We start from the raw sequence: 26285 nt of genomic DNA, 5'->3' as shown, positions 1-26285 counted from the left end.
ACGAAAAAAAAATCTTTTGCTTATAAAAAGAAAAGCAACACTGTTAGCAATGGCAGTTGACATTTTCTGAGAAGATAAGGCAAAGCATAAGAAAAGAGAAACGAGAAGACAAGTATTGAAGAAATATTACACCCGTTTATTTAACGGCATAAATATAATAAAATATTCGGTTTAAATTAAAAATAGGCCTTAATTCGTAAACTTAGGATAGTAATAAACGTTTTAAAGTTAGAAGTGTATGAAAAAGGCGCGATCTAATGTCAATAACCGTAAGTAGAATCGGAATACTTCCGCAACTTCCGTATAAAGATAGTTTAAGAAAATCCAAAGACGAAAGCGAATAGTGGCAGCAAAGTCATTAAAGCAAAAAGTAAAGTAAATTGATGATTATTTTTAGGCATAATATATAGAATAAAGGTAGATAATTAAAGGGTGGGGACATAAATCATTTGCAATGAGTCAAAATAAATAATTTGCAATGATTGAAAATAAATAATTACATTCCATTTATAAATAATCAATTAAATTTGAACAATAAAAAGTTTCTTTTTAATTGTGTATAATGTTTATTGCTATAACTATTATTTGCCGTCTCACTTTCCATTTTTGCTAACTAAGTTTTTATTATTTTATTTACTTTCGCAATATAACTGGTGGTGGCTCACTGCCGTTATATGATATTGTATATTGGCTCGGTTTATGACGCTGCTCTGCTGTCACCATCGCTTTGCTTAACATGACCTTTTGATTTAATTTTTTTTGCATGCTTGCGTGCTTTAATGTGGTATAGCTATTACGAGGTAGGAAGCAAAAGACAAAATCTTGTGTAGGAATGACCGTGATGGCCAAAACTTCAATAGTGGAAATATGTGAGAACGCAAAGCTGGCGCGTGACATGGCCTATACCGGCAACTATGACTCTGCTTGTATATATTATGAGGGACTAGGTGGCATGTTAGATCGAATGGTTAAATCTACGAACGATTCACTGCGTAAAAGTAAATGGAAGTTGGTAAGTTATTATATGCAATTCGATATGAATAAAAATTTTAATAATTTTATTGATTGCACAGATAGCTCAGCAGTTTGAAAAAGAATACTCGCAAATAAAAGCCATACAGCGAACTCTATCAGAAATGACACTAGATTTGCAGAACACACCGTTCGCACATAAATTGAAAACACAAGTCAGTGAAGATGAAACAAAAGATCCTTCAGCTTGGTTTCGACCCGATCCCGACATTTGGACTCCGCCTCCTAAAGATCCAGATGTTTGGGGACCACCACGCTTGGAAAAGTATATATTTTGAGATTGTAACGCCACACATTTATAATAGCATATACTTATCTATTATAGACCCGCAGTGCCAAATAGAAGCCGTAGTGGTATACCGAACAAAAAAGCTACTGCTGGCGCCGGCAAGAGCATAATACCACAACGTAATACCACAGGAGGTGCCGCTACTAGACGTACCATAGCTGGGAGCGGTGGAAACAATTCACGAGCGCAACAGAATGGAAGATCAACGTCGTCAACATCGAGCAGAAAAACACTGCATTCAAGCAATGGAGTTAATAGTAATGCGGCAACTGGTGCCGATAATGTCGGTAACAAAGACGATGAAAGTCGTGATGAAGAGACGGCGGAAAATGAAGAAAAGGAGGAAAAGAAATTTCAACCCAGTACACACATGGAAGCCGAACTGGTGGATATACTTGGTGAGTATAAATTTTTTTTTTATTTTTCTTTAAATTTAAACAGACAAACTATTTTGTTTATAAGAACGTGATATACTGCAGCGCAACCCTAAGGTGCGTTGGAACGATATAGCCGACCTGCATGATGCTAAACGTTTACTAGAGGAAGCGGTCGTCTTGCCGATGCTTATGCCTGACTACTTTAAGGTAAAAAACAAGCTTTCTAATACCAAAATAATCTAAAAAAGAGCTGTGTTTAATTTCCTGAGAGTGACTCATACTTGCTTTGTTGTAATGATCTAAGTGTGTGTGTAATAATCTGAAATATAATTTTCACATTGTGCTTACATTTTTTTTATGAAATATCTTTAGGGCATCCGACGTCCGTGGAAAGGGGTACTCATGGTAGGTCCTCCGGGTACGGGTAAAACAATGTTAGCTAAAGCGGTGGCAACAGAATGCGGCACAACATTTTTCAACGTATCATCTTCAACGCTTACATCTAAATATCGTGGAGAATCGGAGAAAATGGTACGTTTGTTGTTCGAGATGGCGCGATTCTATGCGCCAAGTACAATTTTCATCGATGAAATTGATTCACTTTGCTCGCGGCGTGGTTCTGAATCGGAACATGAAGCCTCACGCCGTGTGAAATCAGAGCTGCTGGTGCAAATGGATGGGGTGGGCAGCGAAGAAGCTACGAAGGTCGTTATGGTATTGGCTGCTACAAATTTTCCTTGGGACATTGATGAAGCGTTACGCCGTCGATTAGAAAAACGTATTTATATACCGTTGCCAACGGATGAAGGACGTGAAGCATTACTTAAGATTAATCTGCGTGAGGTAAAGGTGGACGAAAGCGTTAACTTATCGGAAATCGCCAAGAAATTAGAGGGTTATTCTGGTGCTGACATTACCAACGTCTGCAGGTGGACTACATGAAATTAAATTATATAGAAGTAATTGTTTACATTAATATTTTTTTTTTAGGGATGCTAGTATGATGTCAATGCGCCGAAAAATAGCTGGTCTCACGCCGGAACAAATACGACAATTGGCGACAGAGGAAGTTGATCTTCCTGTTTCGAATCAAGATTTCACAGAAGCCATTAGTCGATGCAATAAGAGTGTATCAAAAGCAGATTTGGAAAAATACGAAAAGTGGATGAATGAGTTTGGTTCGTCATGATGACGGAAGTATTACCGCATTTGCTGCAATTAGTAGCATTTTAATTACAAATAACTATATATAACTTAGATACTGAAAAGGCGTACGTTTAGCCAAACATGGCTGTAATGAACTTGATTTTGAATAGCATAGCTAGAGAAGTGTTGAAAGAGTTCTATAATATAAATTCGAAATTAAGCATCAAAAAGAGATCAATTTTATAAAATATTAATAAGACTAACAAAAACTTTATTGAGAAATAAAACTTTCAATTTACAATGAACCGAAGCCCTTAAAGTCATTTTATACTGGTATTTATATTTAATATACAAAAACAATCTCGCGTAATTTTCTTCATTGTAAATAATTTTATTTAGTAGTGCCTAAAAATGTATTATTATTTATTTTCTGCGACTCGTAGCTATTTATCACTACGAAACATTTTAACAATACTATATATTTAAAAATGAGATATTTATGTTTAAAGGTGTCTGCTACTTGATTATCTAACATAATTCACCCTTTTTTAAATATATCGCAATCTTTCGAAAGGTAGTGCTTGATAGCTGGACATTATTTACTAGTATGGGCGTGGTAGTGGCATCGGCATCATTGGCCCTAGTGGATACGGTACACCCATGCCAGGTACACCTGGTGTCGGATAAAATCCACTATTTGGTAATAAAGGATTACCACGTTGTGGCGTTTGCGTTTGCCTGCGCATTAGCTCTTGCATTTTCTCAGCTTTAAGCTTGCGTAGGTGCATCGTTTTGCGCGTAACAAGAAAATCGTCTAGGAATGCCTCTACGCCGATCTCATTGTCTGTGAATTGTTTAATTAAAGCGTCTGTTGCTTCTTCGCTTTCAGCAGCAGCTGTTTGTATCAACGCTAAAGCCGTTTCTTGACTAACGCTACCCGATTTTTCCTTCACTTCGAGTAATTTCTCCTGTACAGCTTGACAAGACTCCTTTGCTTCCTCCATCAATTCATTTACTTTTCCACGCAATTCAATGATTCTGGGTTCTTTTTCAATATTGCTCTCGGCCTTGGACCGATTTTCGATGAGTAAGTCGTCCTTTTGTGTTTTGAGGTTTTCCAGTACTTCACTCACTTTCTCATCTAGCTTTTCGTCATCGTTGAGTAAATCCTTGAGTTCGTCTGATGAGAGAGGGGCTATGGACGATTGCAGCTGATTTAAATACTCTTGATACATTTTTTGTTTTATTATTTGGCAGAGTGTACTGTGAAATGCTTCACTAATTTAAATAATACTTTGAAATATGTGAGTTCCTTAAGGTGTTATTATTTACTGTAAAGCTATTTCTTTAATTGCGACTTATGTCGAGCTAGTAAACTCAAACCAAACATCACACTTGTCAAAAAGTCCATTGGGAATTTCGACTCAGAACTGCCAGCCCTATTTAGCTATTTAAATAAAGAATATATAAATTTAACATTGCTCAAATAATGAAATTCCCTAATACCATAATATATTATCGATTTTATTCCAAGATTGATATTATTTCAAGATCTTATAAGTTGGTAATATAAGTTTAAGTGTAGTAAAAAAAATTTAAGCAAAGGCTGATATTTAGTAGGATATGGAAGTTTCATTGCTATGTTGGCAAGCCGATAATATAGGATTGTAGAACGAAATAAATAGCTTCCACATTCGGTTACATGTTGGTAATTCGCGTTGGCAATGCTTTGCAAACACTTCCATTAGCGTGCGCCATTTTGATATATTCGTGTATTTCGGGGTAATGCATTTGAATGAATATTTTAATAAAATACATTAGTTTAAAGGGCGAAAAAGTGTTAAAAATGTTATTGAATGGTGCAGAAACAAACGGAGTGAAAAATTTGTATCGAAATGTTATTAGTTTGAGTAAAAAGTGTGTTTAAAGAAAAGGACCGTATCGCAAAGTGAAAAATTTTCAGACGACTACACAAAAATTTGTTCGTGTCCCGAAAGCCAAGCGTTTCTTCGGTCTCGTGTATTCCACTCATAAAGGAAAAAAGAAAATCGAAAATTTCCAACTTTCCCCGTGAAAAACTGTGAAAATTTCAAAGACTTTAGCAGCGTAGTGATTATAGAAAATTGAGAAACCTATTAATGGACTGGGATTGTTGTAAGTGAGCCAAATATAGCAGTGTATTTGAGTTGGTTTTGAAAAACTAAACAGTTTATGTGAAAGTGATTACGACAAATGGATATGAATAGTTTTGCAATCGTTTTTAAACAATTCATACTCCCATAGTTTAAACATGCATAGATAAGCAGGTGCAGTTAGACACAAGGTTTGCTTGCCATTAAATACATCATCCATTTGCTGGATTATTAAAAATAATCGTCTGCGCAAACATTAATTGCCGAACAGCCTCCGGGTGGAGTCCTCGTCATCATTTTGATATCGCTTGGAGCATAGAACTTGGAAGCGGGGCTTACACTACCCTCGTTCCACATTAATTGCAAAATTAAGTATAGAATAAAAGTAGTAGTTGGTGCCGACATTACGCACTAATAAAAGTCATCGACGAATGCATGGTTTAAGGAATTGAAAAGTGAAAAAGGAGCAGACGAAATAAATACAAGGCACAGATATAATAAGCAAAAGAAAAGAAACTCGTTGTGTTTTCTTTTTAATACAACGTTCGCAGTACCATCGCTTGGCAGAAGTGAAGCAATCATCGACGGTGGTCATCGTAGCTGTATGGTAATTGTTATTGCAATCATCACTGTGTACTTATTTATGTCTCCCTCACACCTATTGGTGAGTAATGGTATAAAAAAGCCGACTACGAGTAGGATACATAGAAAGTGAGTAGAGGGAACAACGAAAAACAAAACAAAGTACGCAAAGAACAGAAACAGCAGATATTAAAGTCAAAAACGACGAATAATAGGAAGTAGCAGATTGTGAAAAGTAAAGTAAGACAAAGCAAAGTAAAATAGAGCTGTTGTCTTATTCGAAATGTTTATGTATGAATTGGTGATAATCGCTGGTGAAAAATCATGAGTGTATCGTGAATACAACTGAACGAAGAAGCGACAAAGTAGAAGGGAAAAGCCGTATACAGATTGTTGGTGATTATTCGAACAGTTTTTGTTACACATCTTTTTAGCACAAACATCGTAGAACAGCATTGCACTGTGAACTCTACACGTTCGGAAATTTTGCTGGATTAAGGAATATTAATTTGACAGTGTTTTCTACTTCAATATTTGGGCATATATATTTTTATGCGCGACGTTGCAGTGATGATATAAATGCGTAAGTATCTAAAACTATCTCACATCTAGAAATACCTATTTCGATTTGCAAATACAATACGTTAATTAAATGGCAAGTAAAGTTAGTTTTCAGGTAAATTAAATTTATGTAGAAGAATTACAGCAGTTTGCTTCCGTTCCTATAATGCCCTTAATACTTATTAATAAGCTTCTTTTATTGCTTAAGAAATTTATTTTAAAAGATAATGTTCTTTTTGTTAAAAAGAATTTATTTTAAAAGATTATGCCATATTAGTTAAAAACAATATGACTTGTTAGTAAGATTCCACATGTATTGCTATTAAAATGCAACACTGAGTGCGCGCGGCAGCAACGAGCTGTTAAGTACTACGATATTACGACGTATAAAACGAACCGACTGCTGCTGCAAATATGTTGTTTTAAGCTATCCAAAGTAAAAAGTCCGGGAACCATACGAATATACGTACGTACTTTCGACTCGTTGTCTCGGTTGCTTGCAGCGAATGCGTTGGAAATTAGTGATTTTACATTGGAAATCGTGAAAATTAATTTATAAAATTCAGCATATATTTAATTAAATATATAAGCTTGCCTTATGTGAAAGTGAAATTTTAAAAAATGTGCTCTGTGTTGTGTAAAATTAAATTAAAAATACGAGTTACCAAAAAATCATTAAAATCATATTTTCGCGTTGCACAAAGTCTCACAGAAGTATCTGCTTTGCAGTCGTAAGTGTGACAAGCAAAACGGTATGTTTTAATACATACGTATAGTGAATGAGATAGAAAGAGATAAATATAATGAAGGCACGATAACACAGCAAAACACCAACAACACAACGTTACGAACACAGCCATTGAATGAGAGCGTGTTTACCACAGCCGTTGTCTTCTACCAGCTTGCCTGGTTGTCGCAACTACGAAAGTGGGAAGAAGTAGTAGGTTGAAAGAAGTTGTCACGGGTTGCTGAGCGGTCTAGAGGAGAATAGTGAAAGAGCATTCTCACGGTAGGGTGGTGTGCTGCGCTTAGCTGTAGCCATGCCATATTGTGTCGATTCACATTCGTTCTCTTCGTATCGTATTCCTGTCTATTTCTACTACTATTTTATTGTTGTTGTTGAATAAATGTTGAACGTTTGACGTTGTTATATCGCCGCCGTGTCGTGTCGCTTATATCGTTCAAAGCCCTCGTCAATCGCTACTGATTCCGATGTTTCTCTCTTATTTTATAGACTTTTTTTTTTTGCACTATAACAACGATTTACTCCTTCTACCGGCCACATCATGTAAATACATTTGAAAAACTATAAAAAGCACGATTGAAAAAATAATACATATTCACATTTGCACTTGGGGTGTTGGCAATTAAACCAAATTTCGGAATTAATATAGTATATACATAACTACTCGGTGCATTGCAGTATACACATGCCTCAACGAACAGTAAACCAATCGAACTGAGCAGCAATAGAAGCTATTTTAATGAAAAATGATTTTCAGAGATATATTTTGTACTTACCATTAAATATTAAGTTAACAGTTTTCATTTGGTGTGAGTTAAATGCAAGAAAGAAGAAAATATATAGAAAAGTATTATATTATAAGCACACTAATTATATAAAATATATACATACATAATATAAAACTATATCTTAATTTATATTTAGTAAAATTTATATATATATCTTTTATTTTGAAAGACCGGACTACTTTTGTAAATATGTACTTATTTCGGGTTCCGGTTATGTCGATTTGTTTTTGATTCAGCTTTCAAAAAGCACAACATTTAGTCAGAATAAATTGTTTTAGGAATAAGATATTAGACCATGTATATAAGTAACGTAAACATAATAAAAGAAAAAAGCTATGTAATAACTAGTGGCAAATCTATCTTATCAATTTAAAACTTTTTTCAAACATTCTATATCTAACTGATAGTTCTTTAAGTAAATATAACATTTGAAATTTTTAGATTTGTGTTTGGGCGAATGGTCTCAAAAGTCATGCTGTTATTATAGCGTCAAAAGTATATATCACCATGCATTTTTCTCTTTTCTGACATTATTCCGAATTAAAATATTCAATAAATTCCGTCAAATATATCTTTATTACAAATGAAGTTTCTTCTTTTTACATTAAATCCAATATTTTAATTTTTTTGACCTTTAATATTTTATCATAGATAATTCAGCAGTGCAGTTGCAGCGGCCGTTGACGGAAACAAGAAGCCTCTTACAACAGCAACTGCAAAAATTATATACACCTGGGATTGAGTCAAACAAGTAATGAATGAGAAAATAAAATCACCCTCTGGGCAGGGTGGTGCAGCTGGCGGTGGAGGGGTAGGGCCACCAAGCGGACCCAGTGGTCCAGTTGGATCTGGTAGTACTGGTGGTAGCGGAAATGGTGGCCCTGGTGGTCCAGGTCCACTTAATTCAGTCATAGGAGGTGGACCGCCCAGTGGAGGTCCACCAGCACCTAATAACGGTAGTGATCCACAACAACATACAATTCCGCATTCATATGGACAACCTGGTAGTGATCCAGCTGCGGCAATATCACATTATCATATGCATCAACAGCAGCATCCACAACAACACTTGTCTCACCAGCAGGGTGGCCCCGGAGGCCCTGGCGGCCCACAAAATCCTGGTGAGCATCCACAAAAAGATGAATACGGGCAAGGTCCTTTGGGTGGACCGCCACCACCACCTACAGGTGGGCATCATCCAGTTTACGGACGTTATCATCATCCTGATCCAAATATTGATCCATACCGCTATGGGCATTCGCCTATGCAACAGCCGCCTCCTAGTGGCAAACCACAACAACAACCAGGACCACCGTCTGGACCGGGTGGTGGTATAGCCTCACCGAGTCGACCACCACAGCAACGATATATTCCCGGGCAGCCACCGCAAGGTCCGACCCCCACATTAAATTCTTTACTACAATCGTCGCATCCACCGCCGCCGCCACAACATCGTTACGCAAATAGTTATGATCCACAACAACAGCAGCAACAAGTTCCGCAACAGCAACAACAAGGCGGACCACATGGACCACCGCCTCCACCACATCAACCATATGGAGCGCAGCAAGGATGGGCGCCACCACCACGTCCATATAGCCCACAATTAGGACCGTCGCAGGCTTATCGAACGCCACCACCGGTAAGTGCGGAGTAATAATACATATATAATATATTAAGTTTACTTAGTTTTATATAATTTCTTAAATGAAAGTCATTTGGTAGTCGAATATACAATGAGCCCGCGTTTCGCAGTTTTTTGTTATTTGTGCTGGCATATCTAAATCATTTAAAACTATTGTATTTTTTATTCTACATATTTTATTCGGTAGAAAATGTACCTGAAGTTAAAAAAGTTTTTGTGAATAGGTGCAAAATAAATATATGCATTTTTGACATAATTTATCTTAGAAAATATGAATAAAAGCTTCAAGTGCCAATAACACTTCTCCTGACTCGCTTATCAAGCAGGCAACGCTACAACCGGCGGAATATTTTATTTTTTTTTTGTTTTTTGTCTACAAACAAACGATTAGCTGGCCGTTGATGCTTTTCTAGTTGGGGTTTCCCAAACGCTTACTCATGCCAACGTTGTGTGTAGTTATGTATACTTAGACGTACATAAATAAATATACATTGTATGTATGTGTGTATTCAAATATGTAAAAATACGTCGAGTCGTACCCTCGCGTTTTATTCATTCATACTGTCGTTCGAGTTGAGTAAAATTTGCCGCCTTAAATCATCAGCAAGGGCAACATGGCGCGACCAACAACAACAGGTAAACAAAATAATCACAACAAAAAATATAAAAGAGTATTTATAATACGGACAGAAATCAAAAGGAAAACAAACAATCCACAGAGTGTATAAATATGCAACTACATACATACACGCATACATCAGCATACATACATATGTAAATGCAGATATAAATAAATAACTACATACTTACATAATAGTACTACATGGGTACTAGTAAGAACGGATATAGTCGTTCGAATACAATTACCCATAAACATGTACTTACTAACAGCCGTACATATGCACAAGCGCGTGCCTAGTTGGGCTGTGCGGTCAACGTCAACTTACATGCTGCTATATACCATACAAATTGACATACAGACTGTCTGATATAAGACAATGTTGCCAACATACACACGGGCAAACATAGAGCGCTAAATATTTTGTGTTTTTATGTTTTTTATGCATAGTCCTCGTGTATGCACAGCACTTGCCACCGTAAATATGTATGCAACGGTACATGTGTACAAAAGTGTGTCAATAAACGTTTGTCGTTTTCATGAATGAAATAATAAAAAACAAAACGGAAAACATCAACCGGCGCGGCGGCATCTTTTACCCAACAAACAACAATAACACAGCCTTCATTCCCATCAAAAAGGCACACAACAAAATGTGATATAAAATCTTTAAGGTTCAAGTTAAGTTGAGAGTGTGTCCATAGAGTAACCAGGCCAAGCCGTTTAAAGCCAGACAACATTCCAACCGGCATCAGTTCAATTTCAGCCACGATTTAAAAGGATACAAAGATGGTAAAAGCGTACCAGCATTGACGGAAGGTGGAGGTGGACACTATTGCGCTTATGGTGGCTGGCTGACTTACTTATACATGTACATACACATGCATTCAGACAAATGTTATTTTTTATATATGTACGTTGTAGTATTTTTGCTCCACTTGTTTTTTTGTTTTGGTTTCTGGTATTGTTAGTGCTCAACGCGCACATCCATCTCTACAGTTAAACCGATTTGGTTGCTACTTACATACATACATACATATGTATATGCCGGCTGTAGTTATTATTGTTGGGCTACTCAAAATATAGACAATTCTTAATGTGAGTGGACATTGTATTGGAACTGTCATATGCGCTGCAGCTATTAGCTATAGCACCACTAGATTTGAAATGCGTGAATGATAAAGTATTGGAACTTAATTTGTGAAGCACATAAATGTATTTAGCTAATTTGTTGTTAGGAATTTTTGTTTGTGCTAAGACACATTAAGATATTTATCTTGATTTTGATCGTTTAGTGGATATGACAGCTGTATGATATACTCTACCGATCTTAACAATATGTTCGACCTTGCTTTAGACAACAATTTCGAATAAATTTTGTGAATATATCTGGTAAAATAAAAAAGTTTTCCACGCAAGAACTTGATTTTGATCGTTATAGTGGTTTAATATCGGAGGTTCCGATAAAAGAGCGTGTATACAGACAGACGGCTTGAAGTATAGAAATGTATTTAGTTGTGCGCAGCTAATAGTAGAAAATAGTCAATCAAGTGGTTTACCACACATATATACTTTTTATAACACTAAAGCTACACAAGTATACAAACCATCTATTATGTTTTATTGTTAGAATATCAGAGTTCTGTATATTTGTTGCTGTTATTATAGCCACCAAAAACGTTATATGTTGAAAAAGTTTTCAAAATAGCGCTCAAATGGTTGTCAACCCACTTCGAGTTATAGTTTTGTATGTTCCTGTTAGCCATCTGTTTAACTTGGGTGAAGAAAGTCAAATGACTTTATGGTATATATGTATTTAAACACGCACGCGCCAAACACGTTTCTATTTTTACTTAAAAAGTGGCAATTATTTATCCCAAGCATCGTCATCAAAATAACACTGAAATGTGCAAAATGAAGTCAAAACATAAAAGTACATAATACAATATTGTAGACTTTATTATCGCATAGAGCCTTGGGGTGTAGCTAAACATTAAAGTCTCGCACAATGTTGTTATTGTTGTTATAACTCCTCACGTTTGATTTGCCGTGCCTACCAGATGTTTGTTTACTTTTTATAATTTTTTTCGTTGCTCGAAAATGCGCTCACACAAAACACAAGCACAATACAAGTATGTGTGTGTGAATTTGTGTATATATGTAGGTTATTCTATATCTATTTAAGGTCATAATGTTTGTAATTGAGGAGTTTAGGGCTTCCGGGTCTTGATATTTTTTATTTTTTTTATTTTTGTTACTAAGTGTCAATTTTCAGCAATTCAACTGACGTATGCATACTTATATATCTATATATGTGTACATGAATGTGCATGCATGTGTGTGTGTGTGTTTATGTTAATACCCTTAATAATTTCAAGCAGCTGAAAAAGATTAACCGAAATGTAAATGCTTTCAAATGCTCGTATATTGTTACGTTGTCCAATTTGAAAAATTTGTACTGTTGCCTTGGACAATACTCCATGTCAAATTTCGTGAAGATATCTTGTCAAATTAAAAAGTTTTCCATACAAAAACTTAATTTTGATCGTTCAGTTTGTATGGCAGTTTTATGCTATACTGGTCCGATATCGGCGGTGCAGGCAAATGAGCAGCTTCTTGGTGAGAAAAGGACGTGTGCCTAAAAGAACAATTGAGTATTTCATTAAAAACAAATAAAAAAGTAAAAACTAATTAATTAGGTTGATATTGTGACATGTGTTTGGTGAAAAATAAAAGCAAAAATATTTAATTTTTTTAAGTTTAATAACAAAGGTGTATTTGCTGAATGTCATTAAATGACATGAAAAATTCTTTGGCTAAAAACAGGAGCGGTTATTGGTCGATTCTGGTATTCTATTTTCGGGTTTCGAATTATAAATATACGTAGAAATACAGCAAATAAAAAACTAAAAGTAGTAAAGTTTTGTTTTCATTAAACATTTTTCTTTTTTTATGTACTGTATGCTTAGGTCCAGTAAGATATTAAACTTAGTTGTTCTAATTTTATCTACAGAGTACTGTAGTTAAAATTAATCTTATTTTAATATTTACTTTTTTGTGCAAATGCTTGCCGCCTGGCCGTCTTGCTATAATCGCAGATTGCTTACACAGCTGTTGCAATGTTACTTTTTTTTGTTTTTACGAGTGTGTAACATGGTAAATTATAACCACAATGGCGAGAACCAAACATGCGTGTGTATATTTATACTGTTATGACCCAGAAAATATAGTATACCTCGATATAACTATGAGAAACTAAAAACAAACACCAAGAAGCAATAAAATAATGCAAAAGGAAGGAATTGGTAAACATAGAAAACGTTGTGAGGAGCGCAACGTCAAGAAGTCACTGCAGTCAGCACCAATGAAATGCAACAAGGCGCATCATTAAAAACACTCCTCTCGCTGCTCCCTCACTCTGGTCTATGTACCTCGTACCTCTTATAGCAGCACACAAGCGCATACAAAAAGCTATAAGACTGCTGCATCGCTGCCGCATTGCACAAAGCTTGTAAAATTGTAGAATAAAACATTTCATTTGCTATTTTTGTTTTCACATTTTTGCTTCGTTTCAAACAACAATTGTCTGCAGCATAGTCGAACATTACGAGCTTGAGCACCGGCTGTGCACGAACGATGCAAATAATAACAAAAACAAAAGGGCCACAAAGAGTGAAATCTTATAAAAATAACAGATAATGCACCATAGCGGCAAGCGCCACATTGCCCTCCTTTTGCTTTGCGATCGATAGACACAAAATTTAATGTGCATACATATCTAAGAGTACGACTTGCACTTGCACCACATTTTGGCTGTCATTTTTAATTGTTCGTAAATTTGTTTTTGACTACATACCGTAACAACATACACTTGGCAACACCAAAACAACAGCTGATCAACTTTAAATACTTAACTTATTTCTGTTTTTCTTCGTGGTGGCTGGGGTCGAGCGTTTCTTGACGACGTCTCGGAGGTTGCAAGGATAAAACTTGTCTTACTGATGAACTTCATCAGAAGTACGATGTGGTTCAGAGAGGAGCCAATAGAGTGGGGGAACTTTGATACCGGTGGTATCACAATGCGCCTTCTAAGGGCCTAGATGTGTCGAGAGACAGTCACTCTACCTACCTACCTACTTTGTGGTGTATATTTGCTTGGAGTACAGTACAATTTAGTAATTGTCCTGAGTGCTCTTACGGCTGAGACACTATCAGCTCAATATATTTCCAAATCCTTTAACAGGTGCATTTCGTATTAGATATTTATCTTGACTTTGATAGGTCAGTTTGTTTGGCAGCTGTATGCTATAGTGATTCGATATCGATATTTCCGTCAAAAGGTCCGTAAAAGGTTGTGTGCAAATTTTCAGATCGTTATCTGGAAAACCTATCACAAGGGGCCTCCTAAAGGCCTAGGTGTGTCGAAAGACAGCTATCTCGAACACTAAACATATGTTTTACATCAGCATGCAACTTTGCTACTTTCAACTGATAAAAAACACCGAAAGAAGAAGAGAGGAAGGAAATACGTATCTACATATGTACGTGTATTACTCAAGACTAAAATATACCTAAATGTTAGATTTAAGTGCATGTATCCACGAATGAGTGCTAAGCACGCAAAGCGATTTCAAGGAGAACATAAACATAAACGAAGACAAAACCAAATCAGTCCTAATATGCGTGGAACAAAGTATAAGATGAACACGCCATTTAAAAAGTAAACACGTTAAGCCTGTTGAGGCGGAAGCAACTAATTGAGTTGCAGAAGAGGAAGCAAAGTAAAGGAAGTACCAGCTGTGCATTGAAGAAAAAATCGGAACAACAAACAATAAGAAACGGGTGCTTTCCGTTGTTTAGTGAAATTAAAGCAGTTGGGCGAAAACTAGGCATATCTCAAAATATTTGTATACATACATATATAAGTGAGAATTTTTAAATAGGAATGTTTGTGTGCAATAACAATAACGACTATTTGTCAGTTTTCTTAAGTAGTTACCCTACAAGAAGAGTGACAGTCATCTGACTGGTCATATGACAGTCACAGCTGAAAAAATTTTCAGCGCGCAGAACGAAGTTTCTATCATTTTCTTAAGAGCCTTGTGCAAAAACTAATGTAAACAAACGTATGTGTGTGAGTTTGCATCTCTCTTTAACACATGGGTATTCGGAATTGAATCACTATATATCTATACAGCTCACTCTCATGTCTTTTTCTGAGTCATTGCTGACCATAAATCCATCATAGCTGAAAATTGTCAGTTATGACTGTAAATCTATCACAAGCGAAAAATTTTTTTGTGCAGTAGATAATATAGCTTTTATTTCTTTAATAAATTTTAAACTTTTAATCAAAATTATTTATAATAATATACATAAAAATAAAAAGGATTGCAACAAAAAATATAATTAAATAATAAAATATGAAAATAAATTTTCATTCTTACGCATGTAAGCAATATGATTCGAAGACGTCTCTGTATAACAACAGTGACGGTCAGTGGATAAGTAAACCGTCCGTCAGTACTGACATAAGAAATGTGAGTGTATTGGTGAACCCATCAGCAGTTTCTTGTAGGGTATATGTACTTGCAATTCAGAAAATTTCTCTGATTTTTTTCCAGAAGCATTTTATTTAATAAATAAATAAAAATAATGTACATTTACAGCATTCAATCAATGTACTTTAATAATCGCTCATTCATTTTGAAAAACCTTGGTTTCCCTTGAGCTAATTTCCAGGAGGAGCACCGAAAAAAGGTGTCTGGAAAATTTGGCTCATATACCAAATCCAAAAAAAAAAGATTATTACAATAGATGAATACAGGTAATCACCAGAATATTAGTCAAAAATTTGATTGTGACAAAATGGCGACTTATCAAAAAAGAACTGTTTGTGAAAAAATTTACATATCCGAGTGGCTCAAAAAATCGAAATTTTTATCAGAAATCTTATTCCTGACAAATATATCTGAAAAGGTCGTGTGACAATTTAATGTCGATCGATCCAGCTGTTTCGAAACCATTTTCCTCATCGACTCCAAAAATAAGTGTTAAAAAAAAACGAGGGGTTTAAAGTTATGGCAGCCGATAACACTAAGAAAAATAAATTTTTACAAATACGCTTACATCTCCAAAACTATTTGCCGGATCAACTTCAAATTCGGTAAATATTATCAAATATATGTATGTAAGTACATTTGATATACAAATAAGCAAAATAAAAAAGCATTGTTGAAATTAACAAGTGGATGTAACCCGTTAATTTATAGTTCAATGACCCAACCAAACCTAATCTAATAATGACGCAAACACACATTTTATGCAATAAAATTTAAAAATATGCCATTAACTTAAAGAATTGAATGAAGAGTAAAAATAAATATATATGCTTGTATATATGAAATATAAAATAAAAATAAACATATGTATGTATACATATATATATAAATAGAAACATAGATTAAAGCGACTATTGTGCAAGTACGCGCTGATGGTTAAGCAAGAAAAAATAGAAATTAAGAAAAAATCGATTGAAACAAAGCAATTTATATGGCATACGTATGTATCTATGGCTGTATGCGCTTATGTATATACATATGTAAGTGTGTGTCGAAATCATTAAATGTGCTGAATTTAAATTTCATTCAAACAAGTGCTAACTGACGTGGCGATGGTGGCACAAATAGCCACAACAATAACAACAGCAAGCAACAACGTTAAGATATAAGTTTGCATAGTTTTTTTTCTCTTTGTTTTTTTTTTTTTTTTTGTGCAAACGATTGAGTCAATGGACTTTGAGCAGCAGCCGTGTTCGCAGTCAAAGGTATAAACAATCAAATATAATATGTGTGCATAACTTAAATACATACATATCAATACACAAACCGTATCTATAAGAAGATACGTACATACGTACGAGTGCATGAAAGCAATCAGGTCGTGGCAAAGAATTAACCGGCGCTGACACACAAACATACAAACGCTTACTTTGACTGGCTGTGCTGCCTTGCAGTGAATAATGGTGGTCTGGTAGACGATATGAAAGTTGACATACATACATACATACAAGTATGTATATGTATGCAAGCCGGCATTATATATGATAAATAAAACAAATCAAAGAGAAAATGTAAATAAAAACAGACCAAAACAGAAAAACGCACAACAGGAAAAAACGACAGAACAGAAAAATTCGTATTAATGAATGAAGCAACGGTAATGTGAGTACTTACGCGCTTTTGTTGTTGCATTTTATTTTATTATTGTTGTTGTTGCCTTTATTATCGAATGACTGTGTTGTTGATGTCTTCTTGAAGCATGGTTTGGGCTGTGCTGCGCCGCTGGGTAGACAAGCTGGCGCCACTTGCAGGCGAAGAATATGTTCACAAAGAGGAAGTAGCCCCATATAATAAATATAAATAACATATAAACATGTGCGCGTTGAGGAAATGTGTTAAAGGAGATAAAAAAAAGTGCAAGGTGGACTGACAGGTTGAAGTCCAACCGAACCGCGATGCCTTGCAATAACAATAACAAGAGAACAATGAAGAAACAAGCGAATCTTACGATGGCAAAGAAGAAATAGCAAGGATATGAAACTGGCCTGTGTTGATTTCCGTATTGTATTTTCACAGTGCTTACAATTGAATTCTACAGATATAAATACAGTATATATTTTTATATATATTTATATACATATGTACGTCAATATAACCAAAGAGCTTTATAATGTACATACATATGTACATACTTTGTGCTATGCCAGCGAAATCATAAAGTTTTTTTGTTGTTCTTGTTTATACTTACTATCTCGCTTGTTGGTTGGCGTGTGCCGATAAGCCCAAAACCAAATTTAAAATTTAAAGTTATTCTTCTTTGACGCGTGCAGTGTTTTCGCATTATGCCACTTCTTAAAACGACACCTGCGCGTCACTGCGGCTGCCAATTTCCACTCTCAGCCATATATACATACATACAAATGTATATAGATATGTCTGTGAATTGTTCGCTAACTTTGAAGATTGTGGAGTTGTGTGTCTCGCAAATAGTACCGCTACGCAGGCGTCGAGTGCGTCCGCACCATCATCGACGTCAATGCCATTTTCATACTTAGCACTATAGCCAACGTCTGCGACGTCACTACCATAAACATACATATTTACATAGTATAGGTATGAGTTTGTTGAAATGTACTCACTTTTGCGCTATTATGTTCACATATTTACATTTTTTTATGTTGCTGCTTTGTCAGTCAGTCGAGGAGTTGGTTGGTTCATTGCCTCTTTGCTTGTCGGTGGTTTCTTCGCATTTATTTTTTCGTCGTACTTTTTGGTTTATACGCGAAACCATTAAGTTCAAGGCCATTCAGAAGAGAGTCTGTTCTTGTTTTACTTGTTATGTAAAAAACAGCTGTGCTGCATCATCGTGGGGGCAGGAACCTTTATGTGTACGATTGCTATGTAAAATTGTATATATTTCGTAACTTACTGTACATTGCTTGATTTACTGCAAAATTTTTGGTTATGTAGAGAGCCAATTGGAACATTTCTGAAAATATTTTATGTGAATCTACTTTAAATCTGCACGAATCAAGCAAAATCCTGTAACGCGGGGTATATTAATTTTGTCACGAAAAGCACCCAGAAGGAAACGTCGGAGACTACAAAATATATACATAAATGATCAGCATGATGAGCTGAATTGATTTAGCCATGTCCATGCCATGTCTGTCCGTCCGTCTGTATATATACGAACTAGTTCAATCTGAAAATTTGCACCTGACCTATTCTCACTAAGAAGCTGCTCATTTGTCGGAACGGCCGATATCGGACCACTATAGCATATAGCTGCCATACAAACTGAACAATAGAAATTGAGTACTTGTATGGAACACTCTTTCATTTGATGAGGTATCTTCACAAAACTAGTCACATTTTACTGTCTAAGGCAACAATGTAATATCCGGAGAAATTGTTTAGATCAGATCACTATATAATATAGCTGCCATACTAATTGAACGATTGGAATCAAGTTCTTGTAAGGAACCTTCGTATTTGTGAAAGGTATTAAAGCTTCGGTGAAGTTAACATTTTTTCTGGTTTTATACAAACTTAAGTTGTTGAACGATTTTTCATCAGCGGGGAAAATAGCCGATTAGGTTAGCAATGGCTGGAATATTTGGTTGTATTCGTCAATTATCCCTTATCACGCTGATTTCATGCTCAATATTTTATGCTTGATTGTTTTTAGAGACACTCGGTTGTAGGCACTAGAAGAAAGGGTAAATAAATTTATGCTTGTACGCAAAATTGAAAAACGTTTAAACGAAACTAAAAAGTTGCTATTGTTTTATTTTACACACCATACAAGAACTTGATTTTGATAGATCAGTTTGTATAGCAATATGCTATAGTAGTCTGATATTGTTGATTCCGAAAAATTAGCAGTTACTTGGTGAGAAAATAACGTGTGCAAAGTTTCAGATCGATTTCTCAAAAACTGAGAGACTAGTTCGCTAACATACAGGCAGACAGTCGGACATGCCATAACCGACTGAGCTCGTTACGCTGATCATTTATACATATGTATGCATATATTTTATATGGTCTCCGAAGTTTCTTTCAGCTGCAATTAACTGAACTCAAAAATCATAACGGAATATTTCCTGTTTAGTTTTCTCTTATGTTTGCTAGACCTGTGAAGTCTAACGAGCTCAATGATTATTAAGCGCCAATTTTCCCAATATTTGAAACAATTCTCTCACCATAAACAGTATTCGTAAAATATAATTTGGAACAGACTTTTTATAATGGGATACAACCCAACCAAATTTATGCGTTCCGTTAACGAACATCTCAGAACATACTTGTATAATATTCTTGTTATGCAGTAATTTCTGTTTTAAAATCGATTTTTGTGCGCAAGCCAACTGGATGATACATGTAGTAGACAACTGAAGTTGCAGCACTCGAACCTAAACTGCATATTGCATTGAAGTCTTGCCCTAAAGCTAACAGACGCCAAATTACAATATTATATTTGAAATACTTTTTCAACCGTGATAGCGATCTGTTGCCACAATGACGTAACAGGAATACGTCCTACCAGCAGAACAAAACTATTATTGATTATTGTGCAACCAATATATATTTGCAAAAGTTATTCACATACAAATTAGCAACATTCGGCTTTGCATACAACCGAGGCACGCATAGTTGGCTTAACGTACCATAAGTCTCAATGGGGTCTTCTAATATTTATACTAACACATGCTTGTGAATGCATGTTACAAACACCAAAGTCCATAGCTTTATTTGAGTACATTGCCACTGTGTCCCGTTGTCTACTTACTACGCCATAACGCTGTGGGTTATGTATGCCACCGTTGTCGGTTTGGTTGAATGCTGTCATCGACTTAATAGGTTCGCCACTCGAAGCTTTCAATTCGGGATGTTCGGGATGCATGTTGTTGTATGTATTTGACAGTATACCTGGCCTAGTCATTGCTATCAGTGGAAGTCTAGTCATTGCTCTTATTGTTGTTGCTAGTGCACTGTTGCTTCGGTTATTTCGGTCGTATTCACCAAAAGCATGGCTACCTAAATAGCCACAGCCGTCTGGTTGGCTAGTCGATTTGAATGGGATTAACGCATGTTGTGCCGGCGCCTAAACTAAATACTAACACACACATACACATATATATATATATCTCAATGTAGTATCAACACCTCTGCTGTTCCTGTTTCTTGCTGCTATTCTGCATTTCTGGTCTGCGCACATTTCTACTCGTGTACGTCATCAGCGCCGACATTTTGCCGTCAAAACACTGGGTAAGTCAGTGGAGCACTCGTTGCCATCTATAGAATTTGTCCAATTGAGTGCCGTCGTGTGTATATGCCCCACATATATACATATATATTTATGTGCGTGAGGAGCGAACCTCCTAATGGTTTAGTGAACACATTTCGTATCTGTTACGCAAAGCTGCTGTTGGTTATTATTGTTGTCCGTATATCTACGACTGCATTTGGACGGCTTAACTGCGAATACCTGCCGGTTAGCAAGTAGCCGTCAGCATACATATTTCAAAATTCTTCCTTTGTGTGTTGTTTTGGTTCGCGCATTTGCTGTTATGATTGCCGATCCACTTACGCCATTCATTTTCACTATCTACATCACCATCAATCGCTAGTCCTTGCGGGAGTCATCTCTACTACTCAGCAGTCGCGTTGCAGGCAACCTGCCTGATAGCACTTAATGTCACAAATCACTTGTTCATGTTGTTATCGTTGTCGAGGTTAGTGTCGGGTATTGCAGCCAAAAACTAACAATCGACGGCACACTGACAACACCTTGCTACAGCAGCACCGCTCTCGGCTTTGTACCTCTGCCGTTTTCACGACACGTAAGTGTTGTTAATATTTTCGGCTCTTGCTGCTGCTGCTGCGTGCACATGAGCCTCAGCATAGCACACACAAACCAAAGTCAGTTTACACTGCAGCACATTCACTCATTCACCTAGCCATCCGACGTTACGACCAACTGATTGCCCTCCTTCACTTGCAATACAATCGGCAAACTGTTGCCTTTTGATTTGCTTTGCTTAGCATGCTTTACGCCACGGATTTGCGGGGCGTGTATGTGTGTGTTTCATGTATCAACATGTTTTGTTTCCTTTTTGTGTCAGAAAATTTGACCTTCAAAATGTGTGTCGTTACTGACGCGCCCCCAACTCTAAGCTGATATATGTATGTATGTATGTATGAAACATATATATACATAACAGAAAAAACAAACATCTGCATTTACTTTGTGCTCAATTGCTTCCGAAAAATTGTGCCACACTTTACTCACACGAGAACATATGTACATCTACATATATACTTTTCATTTTGTGTTATTTTTATTGCTTTTGCCAAAGTAGGCACTCATTTTTTACTTTTGTTGCTGTTGTAATAAAGAAAGTGAAAATCGTGCTCTAAAAGCCGGCATTAACAAGTACACTCACATACAAACTAACATACATACATATACATACCATAAATATTATACTTTCATGTGTCATGCGATACGAGGAAAATTGCTGAAAAACAATAATTGCAGCAGTGTGGGTAGTGGAATGTGTGTTGGTACAGGTTTTGGCTCGTGTAGTTAGCTAGTGGGAGCAGTAACAGCAATAACAACAACAACAACAGCTCTTAAGCTCAATATTATATTCCAACTCTAAACTGTTACTCACATTTTAAGTGCTTGCTACAAGTATGTTCTTTCCTTTAACATTTTTGCAGCAGTTGCTTTAAACATTGCTCTTAACAGCATCAACATCGCTTTCTCATATCCGTGCTATCTGTGCCGGCATCATGTTTATTACCATTTTTATATAATAATAAACATAGTCGCATAGCTTTTAGTTTGTACGTTGTTGCTTTTGTTGTGCGTGTATATGAAACTTGTGCTATCACCATGCCTCTCTCGACACCCACACGTAGTACTACAATATATACCATATACCTATGTATGTGTAGTGTTGTGGTAAATAGTATTTCGTTAATTGAACGGGTCAACTTTTTGTTATACATGAATCAGTTGTTTTGTTTTTCGTTGCCTGATAGTTATTAGATTGGTATATTTTACTTCTCAATATGGCAACATAATCCTCTCAAAGAGAGATTTTTTGACGCTGTTGCGTGCCTTTTCTCTAAAAACTTATGGGTTTCACTAACTCGATCCACTGTCTTGTGATATACCCTCTGATCAAATTTGACCTGGACTTAAAAAAACCAACTATGTACATTTACAAGTATTTTAATATATATACGTTTTTATTATCGCCTTCAAAATAGTCTCTTAGGCCAACACAATCAAGCAAACGCTTAATTCAATTTTTCATACATTCGGCTGGCCTCAGTGTCTTCAGCGAATTTTGATTTTTCGGTTTAGATTAATTTTTGGTGCGCAATTCGCTAGATTGTTTCATAGTTGCGACGTCATATTCATAAACGTCTCGCCACCAGTAATGACGCGTTTGATGAATGTAGTGTCCTAAGCTACGTCGTCAAGCAACACTTTTGCGGCCTCTAACTACACGACGCCGTTCAGCATTGACACGTACGAGTCCAGAATTGACGCGCTTCATACCTAAAACATTAAGCAAAGTGTCTTAAGTCGATCTAGAATACATTTTGCCTTATCTCTGATGCCAACACGACGATTTTCAAGCGCTGTTTCTTCAACTTTTTCGTTGTTATCGTCATTAACAGAAGTGGGTGGACGGCTAGCATGAGGTAAGTTTTCGATGACTTCACGGCCTTCAATGGATGCTGGACACTTCTGAAAAATTTTTAAAGCTTCCGTAGTCGTCATTCCATTGGCAGCACAAAATTTTAAGCAAACTGGTAGTTTAGGTTAAGTCGCCAGACCAACTTTTCGTGCTGTCATATGGAAATCAAACGTCACAGGAACAAAGTAAAAGTATAAAAAACTACTGTATAAAATTTTTTTGTCGATACAGTTTGCGCGCGCAGCTTTTATGTACCTGTCAGGGTCGTATTTGATCAGCTGGTATATGAGAGTAAACGCTTTGTCCACAAACTTGTTTATAAAAGTGATATAATATTTTGATCAAATCTGTATATTATTTACACCATTGAGAATATACATATATAAATACCTTTTACAACAGTGTTTTGCTCTGCATTTTGTGTTTTCATATCGCTTCACAAATTTATTTATCCGTACATTTTTCGCTTTAAAAGTGGATGAAAAAAATTTCAAAAATCCTTACTAAATTGCATAAAATCTCATTCTCCACCATATTTGCTGTGGACCATTTGTTATATGTTACTGTTATTATTTGCTTAAAAGTCTGCAGGTTTCATTTCAATAAATTTTATATTATATTTGTACACACTATAGATATTAATGCGCATACCAGTTTAGTTATAATTTGAAATATTGAATATTTACTGTTTTTGCGATAGCGCTATTAGTGAATCGAATTCGTTCACAAATTTTATTCTTCATTTGTTAATAAAATGCTATTTTTCCCATCATGCATACAAAGACGATATTTCAATATATGTATGTATGGGAAGAGCAATCAACCGTGGTCTTTTATGCCGTCGTTTAGTAATTTAATTTAATGATTAGTCTTGGATTCCATAATCTCGCTGAAATCTAAGTAGTGATATGTTGGTCTGTCTGTCTTTGCAAAAAGCTGTCAAACACTTGAAAATTTTCTAAAATCAAACTTGAAGTTAGCATAACCTACAAAGCTTTCTAAGGTTCCTGAACATAAGCCTACTTTTGTGCCGTATTCCCATTGTGCGGCGGTAGCGCCATCAACTTCAATTCACTTTAATCTCACCCAATTTTTTATCATTGTCTCGTTGAAACCACCGGTATTATCAGCAAATAAATACAGCAACAAGACGGACAATAATATCATAAAATATGAAAACCCCACTAAATCGACATTTCTACGTAATACGTAAACATCAAAGGAAATTTGTGTGCCACATCACACTCAGCCTCAGCAACGCATTCGTACATAAACCCATCCCTCTATAAGCTTGCATTAGTACTTTGTATTTGAGTTTCGGCTTGCCATGCAACCCCATTTTCAATTGCTAATAGAACTTACTCTTACTTATTCTCGCGTGTGTATCGTGGTCGTTTACATTAATTTCCATTGCCTTTGCCATTTCCATTAAAACATCAAATGCGCGAGTACGCTGCATTGCAATCTCGTTTGTATATATTCGACGCGCTCTCGTCGGGTCGGGGCGCTTGGGTCGCGCGTCTGTATGCTGGTACTCATTTTAATGTTGAAATAACGACGCTGTAGCTAACGCCTCACCACCGCACCATCGCCTGCCTCTATGATCGACGTCGGTCATGCTAGAAAGTTCGCTCATACCCATCAGAAGCACTATGTTTGCCATTACTTTATCCGCTTTACTCGACTTCGTTTTATTTGTACGCTCGTTCTCTTGCCGCACAGCTACGTACGGTTGTCGTTAGTGACGCTCTATTAATATACAACGTGGTACTTTGTCAGTGAAAAGTACCATTTGTTGTGCTGCGTTCCGCCCTCAATTCTTCCGTAGGCCATACCTGATTCCTCAGCCGGTATTGTTAGTTGCCGTTGCCCGCCGAGCCCAAAAATAAAATCATAACCACTCATTTCGCCGACCGAAGCGAGGCAACGGAAGGCCAACCGCCCCATCTCTTGTGCCGTCTTGTCATGCTATGCTTTAGTATGGCTTTAGTTGGCTACGGCTTACTCATACCAATTTTTTACTTGGTGTGGTCTAAACGAATTCTGTTGAGTATTCTTTGCACACTCTGACTATCCTACCAGCTATCCCGGCAGTAGTTGTTTTGTTTTGTTGGTGCTACATTAAAATAATTTCAGTCCTGCCATGAACATGAATCTCTTTTTTACTCTGTGCGGCACGCTTTGCTTTTGCCGTTCCGCCTGTCTATCGCTCATTATAGCTGGCAGGCAGAGGCCAGTTCAGTTCAGCCGTACTTGCGGCAAGTGTGTTGTGGTGCTGCTTTTGAATTACTTGCTTGTGGCGCGCGATGGCACGTCGGTCAGTTGTACGGTCAGTAGGTTGAATTGGTTTGCTCGTCAGACACGTACTTAGTATCTCTGTGCTGTATCGCTCGGCAGTTGGTTGCCTGTGCATCTTTGGGACTTCTGCGTAGTCGACGATACCATTTTATCGTGAAATTATAAACTCTTGGCTCAGCAATGCGATGTCAAGAACGGCAAAGTTAACAGCAAACGAAATGAAGACAGGACGCGCCGCCACTACAAACTTTGCCGGCAAATACTTACGTACAATATTTAGCTAGCTGCAACAGAGCCCACATGTTGGTTTCGTACACGGTCGTTCGGTGTGTCAGTCATTACGACGTTCTCTTTGTACATTCAATGTGCGCATGTTGAACACAGTCTGTTGTCTTTCGCGTCTTTCTTGGCGCGCCCTGCTCTGCCCTGTCGCTCCATAACTTTGTTACATCTTACGTACGCCCGTTAGCCCGCCCCAGTGGAAGGTTATGGTACGCGTCCATGGCACAAGCGCTTCTCACTTACACTCAGCCGTACACATGCCATATCTTTGTATTAGTACAAATGCTGTTTGCTTGTTAATTCGGTCGGTCGTTGGTTGATATGTCGTTTCGTCGTGAAGCTAGTCAGTTGATCTGCTGACTGGTAGAGTATGCCTGTGTCTGCCATTATTCAGCTTATCCGCATTCTACGCACTCCATACCGCCAGCGTCCGATTACAACGTTTGGAACGGTTATCGTCATCCCATTTTCCTGTTTGCCTGACTGCCTTTTGGGATTGCTCATCGC

At 36.7% G+C, this 26285-nt stretch overlaps 3 protein-coding genes across 16 annotated transcripts in view; 2 read left to right on the top strand and 1 right to left on the bottom strand.

Moving 5' to 3' along the window:
- The first annotated feature begins 82 nt into the window (after positions 1-82).
- On the top strand, positions 83-3149 carry Kat60 (Katanin 60). 3 transcript variants are annotated; one of them, XM_070111372.1, is made up of 7 exons: positions 83-269; positions 791-1012; positions 1074-1297; positions 1358-1719; positions 1784-1905; positions 2071-2627; positions 2689-3149. In XM_070111372.1, exons 1-7 carry the CDS (start codon positions 258-260, stop codon positions 2885-2887), a joined length of 1698 nt encoding a protein of 565 aa, XP_069967473.1. In that variant the 5' UTR covers positions 83-257; the 3' UTR covers positions 2888-3149. The 3 variants fall into 3 exon arrangements, with proteins under 3 accessions (XP_069967473.1, XP_036234057.1, XP_069967477.1); XM_036378164.2 differs by lacking the exon at positions 83-269 and adding an exon at positions 292-370; XM_070111376.1 differs by lacking the exon at positions 83-269 and adding an exon at positions 399-417.
- A 62-nt stretch (positions 3150-3211) lies between these two features.
- Positions 3212-4252, bottom strand: Vps37B (vacuolar protein sorting 37B). Its single transcript, XM_036377717.2, has one exon. It carries the CDS (start codon positions 4077-4079, stop codon positions 3447-3449), a length of 633 nt encoding a protein of 210 aa, XP_036233610.2. The 5' UTR covers positions 4080-4252; the 3' UTR covers positions 3212-3446.
- A 318-nt stretch (positions 4253-4570) lies between these two features.
- osa (trithorax group protein osa) overlaps positions 4571-26285 on the top strand; it is a 93272-nt gene continuing 71557 nt past the window's right edge. For 8 of the 12 annotated variants that reach the window (XM_036377403.2, XM_036377405.2, XM_036377402.2 and 5 more), the window contains exons 1-2: positions 4571-6141; positions 8304-9294. In XM_036377403.2, the coding sequence (XP_036233296.2) occupies positions 8407-9294 (888 nt within the window). In that variant the 5' untranslated portion in view covers positions 4571-6141; positions 8304-8406. The other 4 variants (XM_070111268.1, XM_070111272.1, XM_070111273.1 and 1 more) reach the window with 4 other exon arrangements.

Source organism: Bactrocera oleae, chromosome 2 (assembly GCF_042242935.1).
Source record: "Bactrocera oleae isolate idBacOlea1 chromosome 2, idBacOlea1, whole genome shotgun sequence".
In the NCBI taxonomy this organism is placed as follows: Eukaryota; Metazoa; Arthropoda; class Insecta; order Diptera; family Tephritidae; genus Bactrocera; species Bactrocera oleae.
Note: the sequence above shows the minus strand (reverse complement) of the source record. Positions and strands in the feature narration are given on the sequence as shown.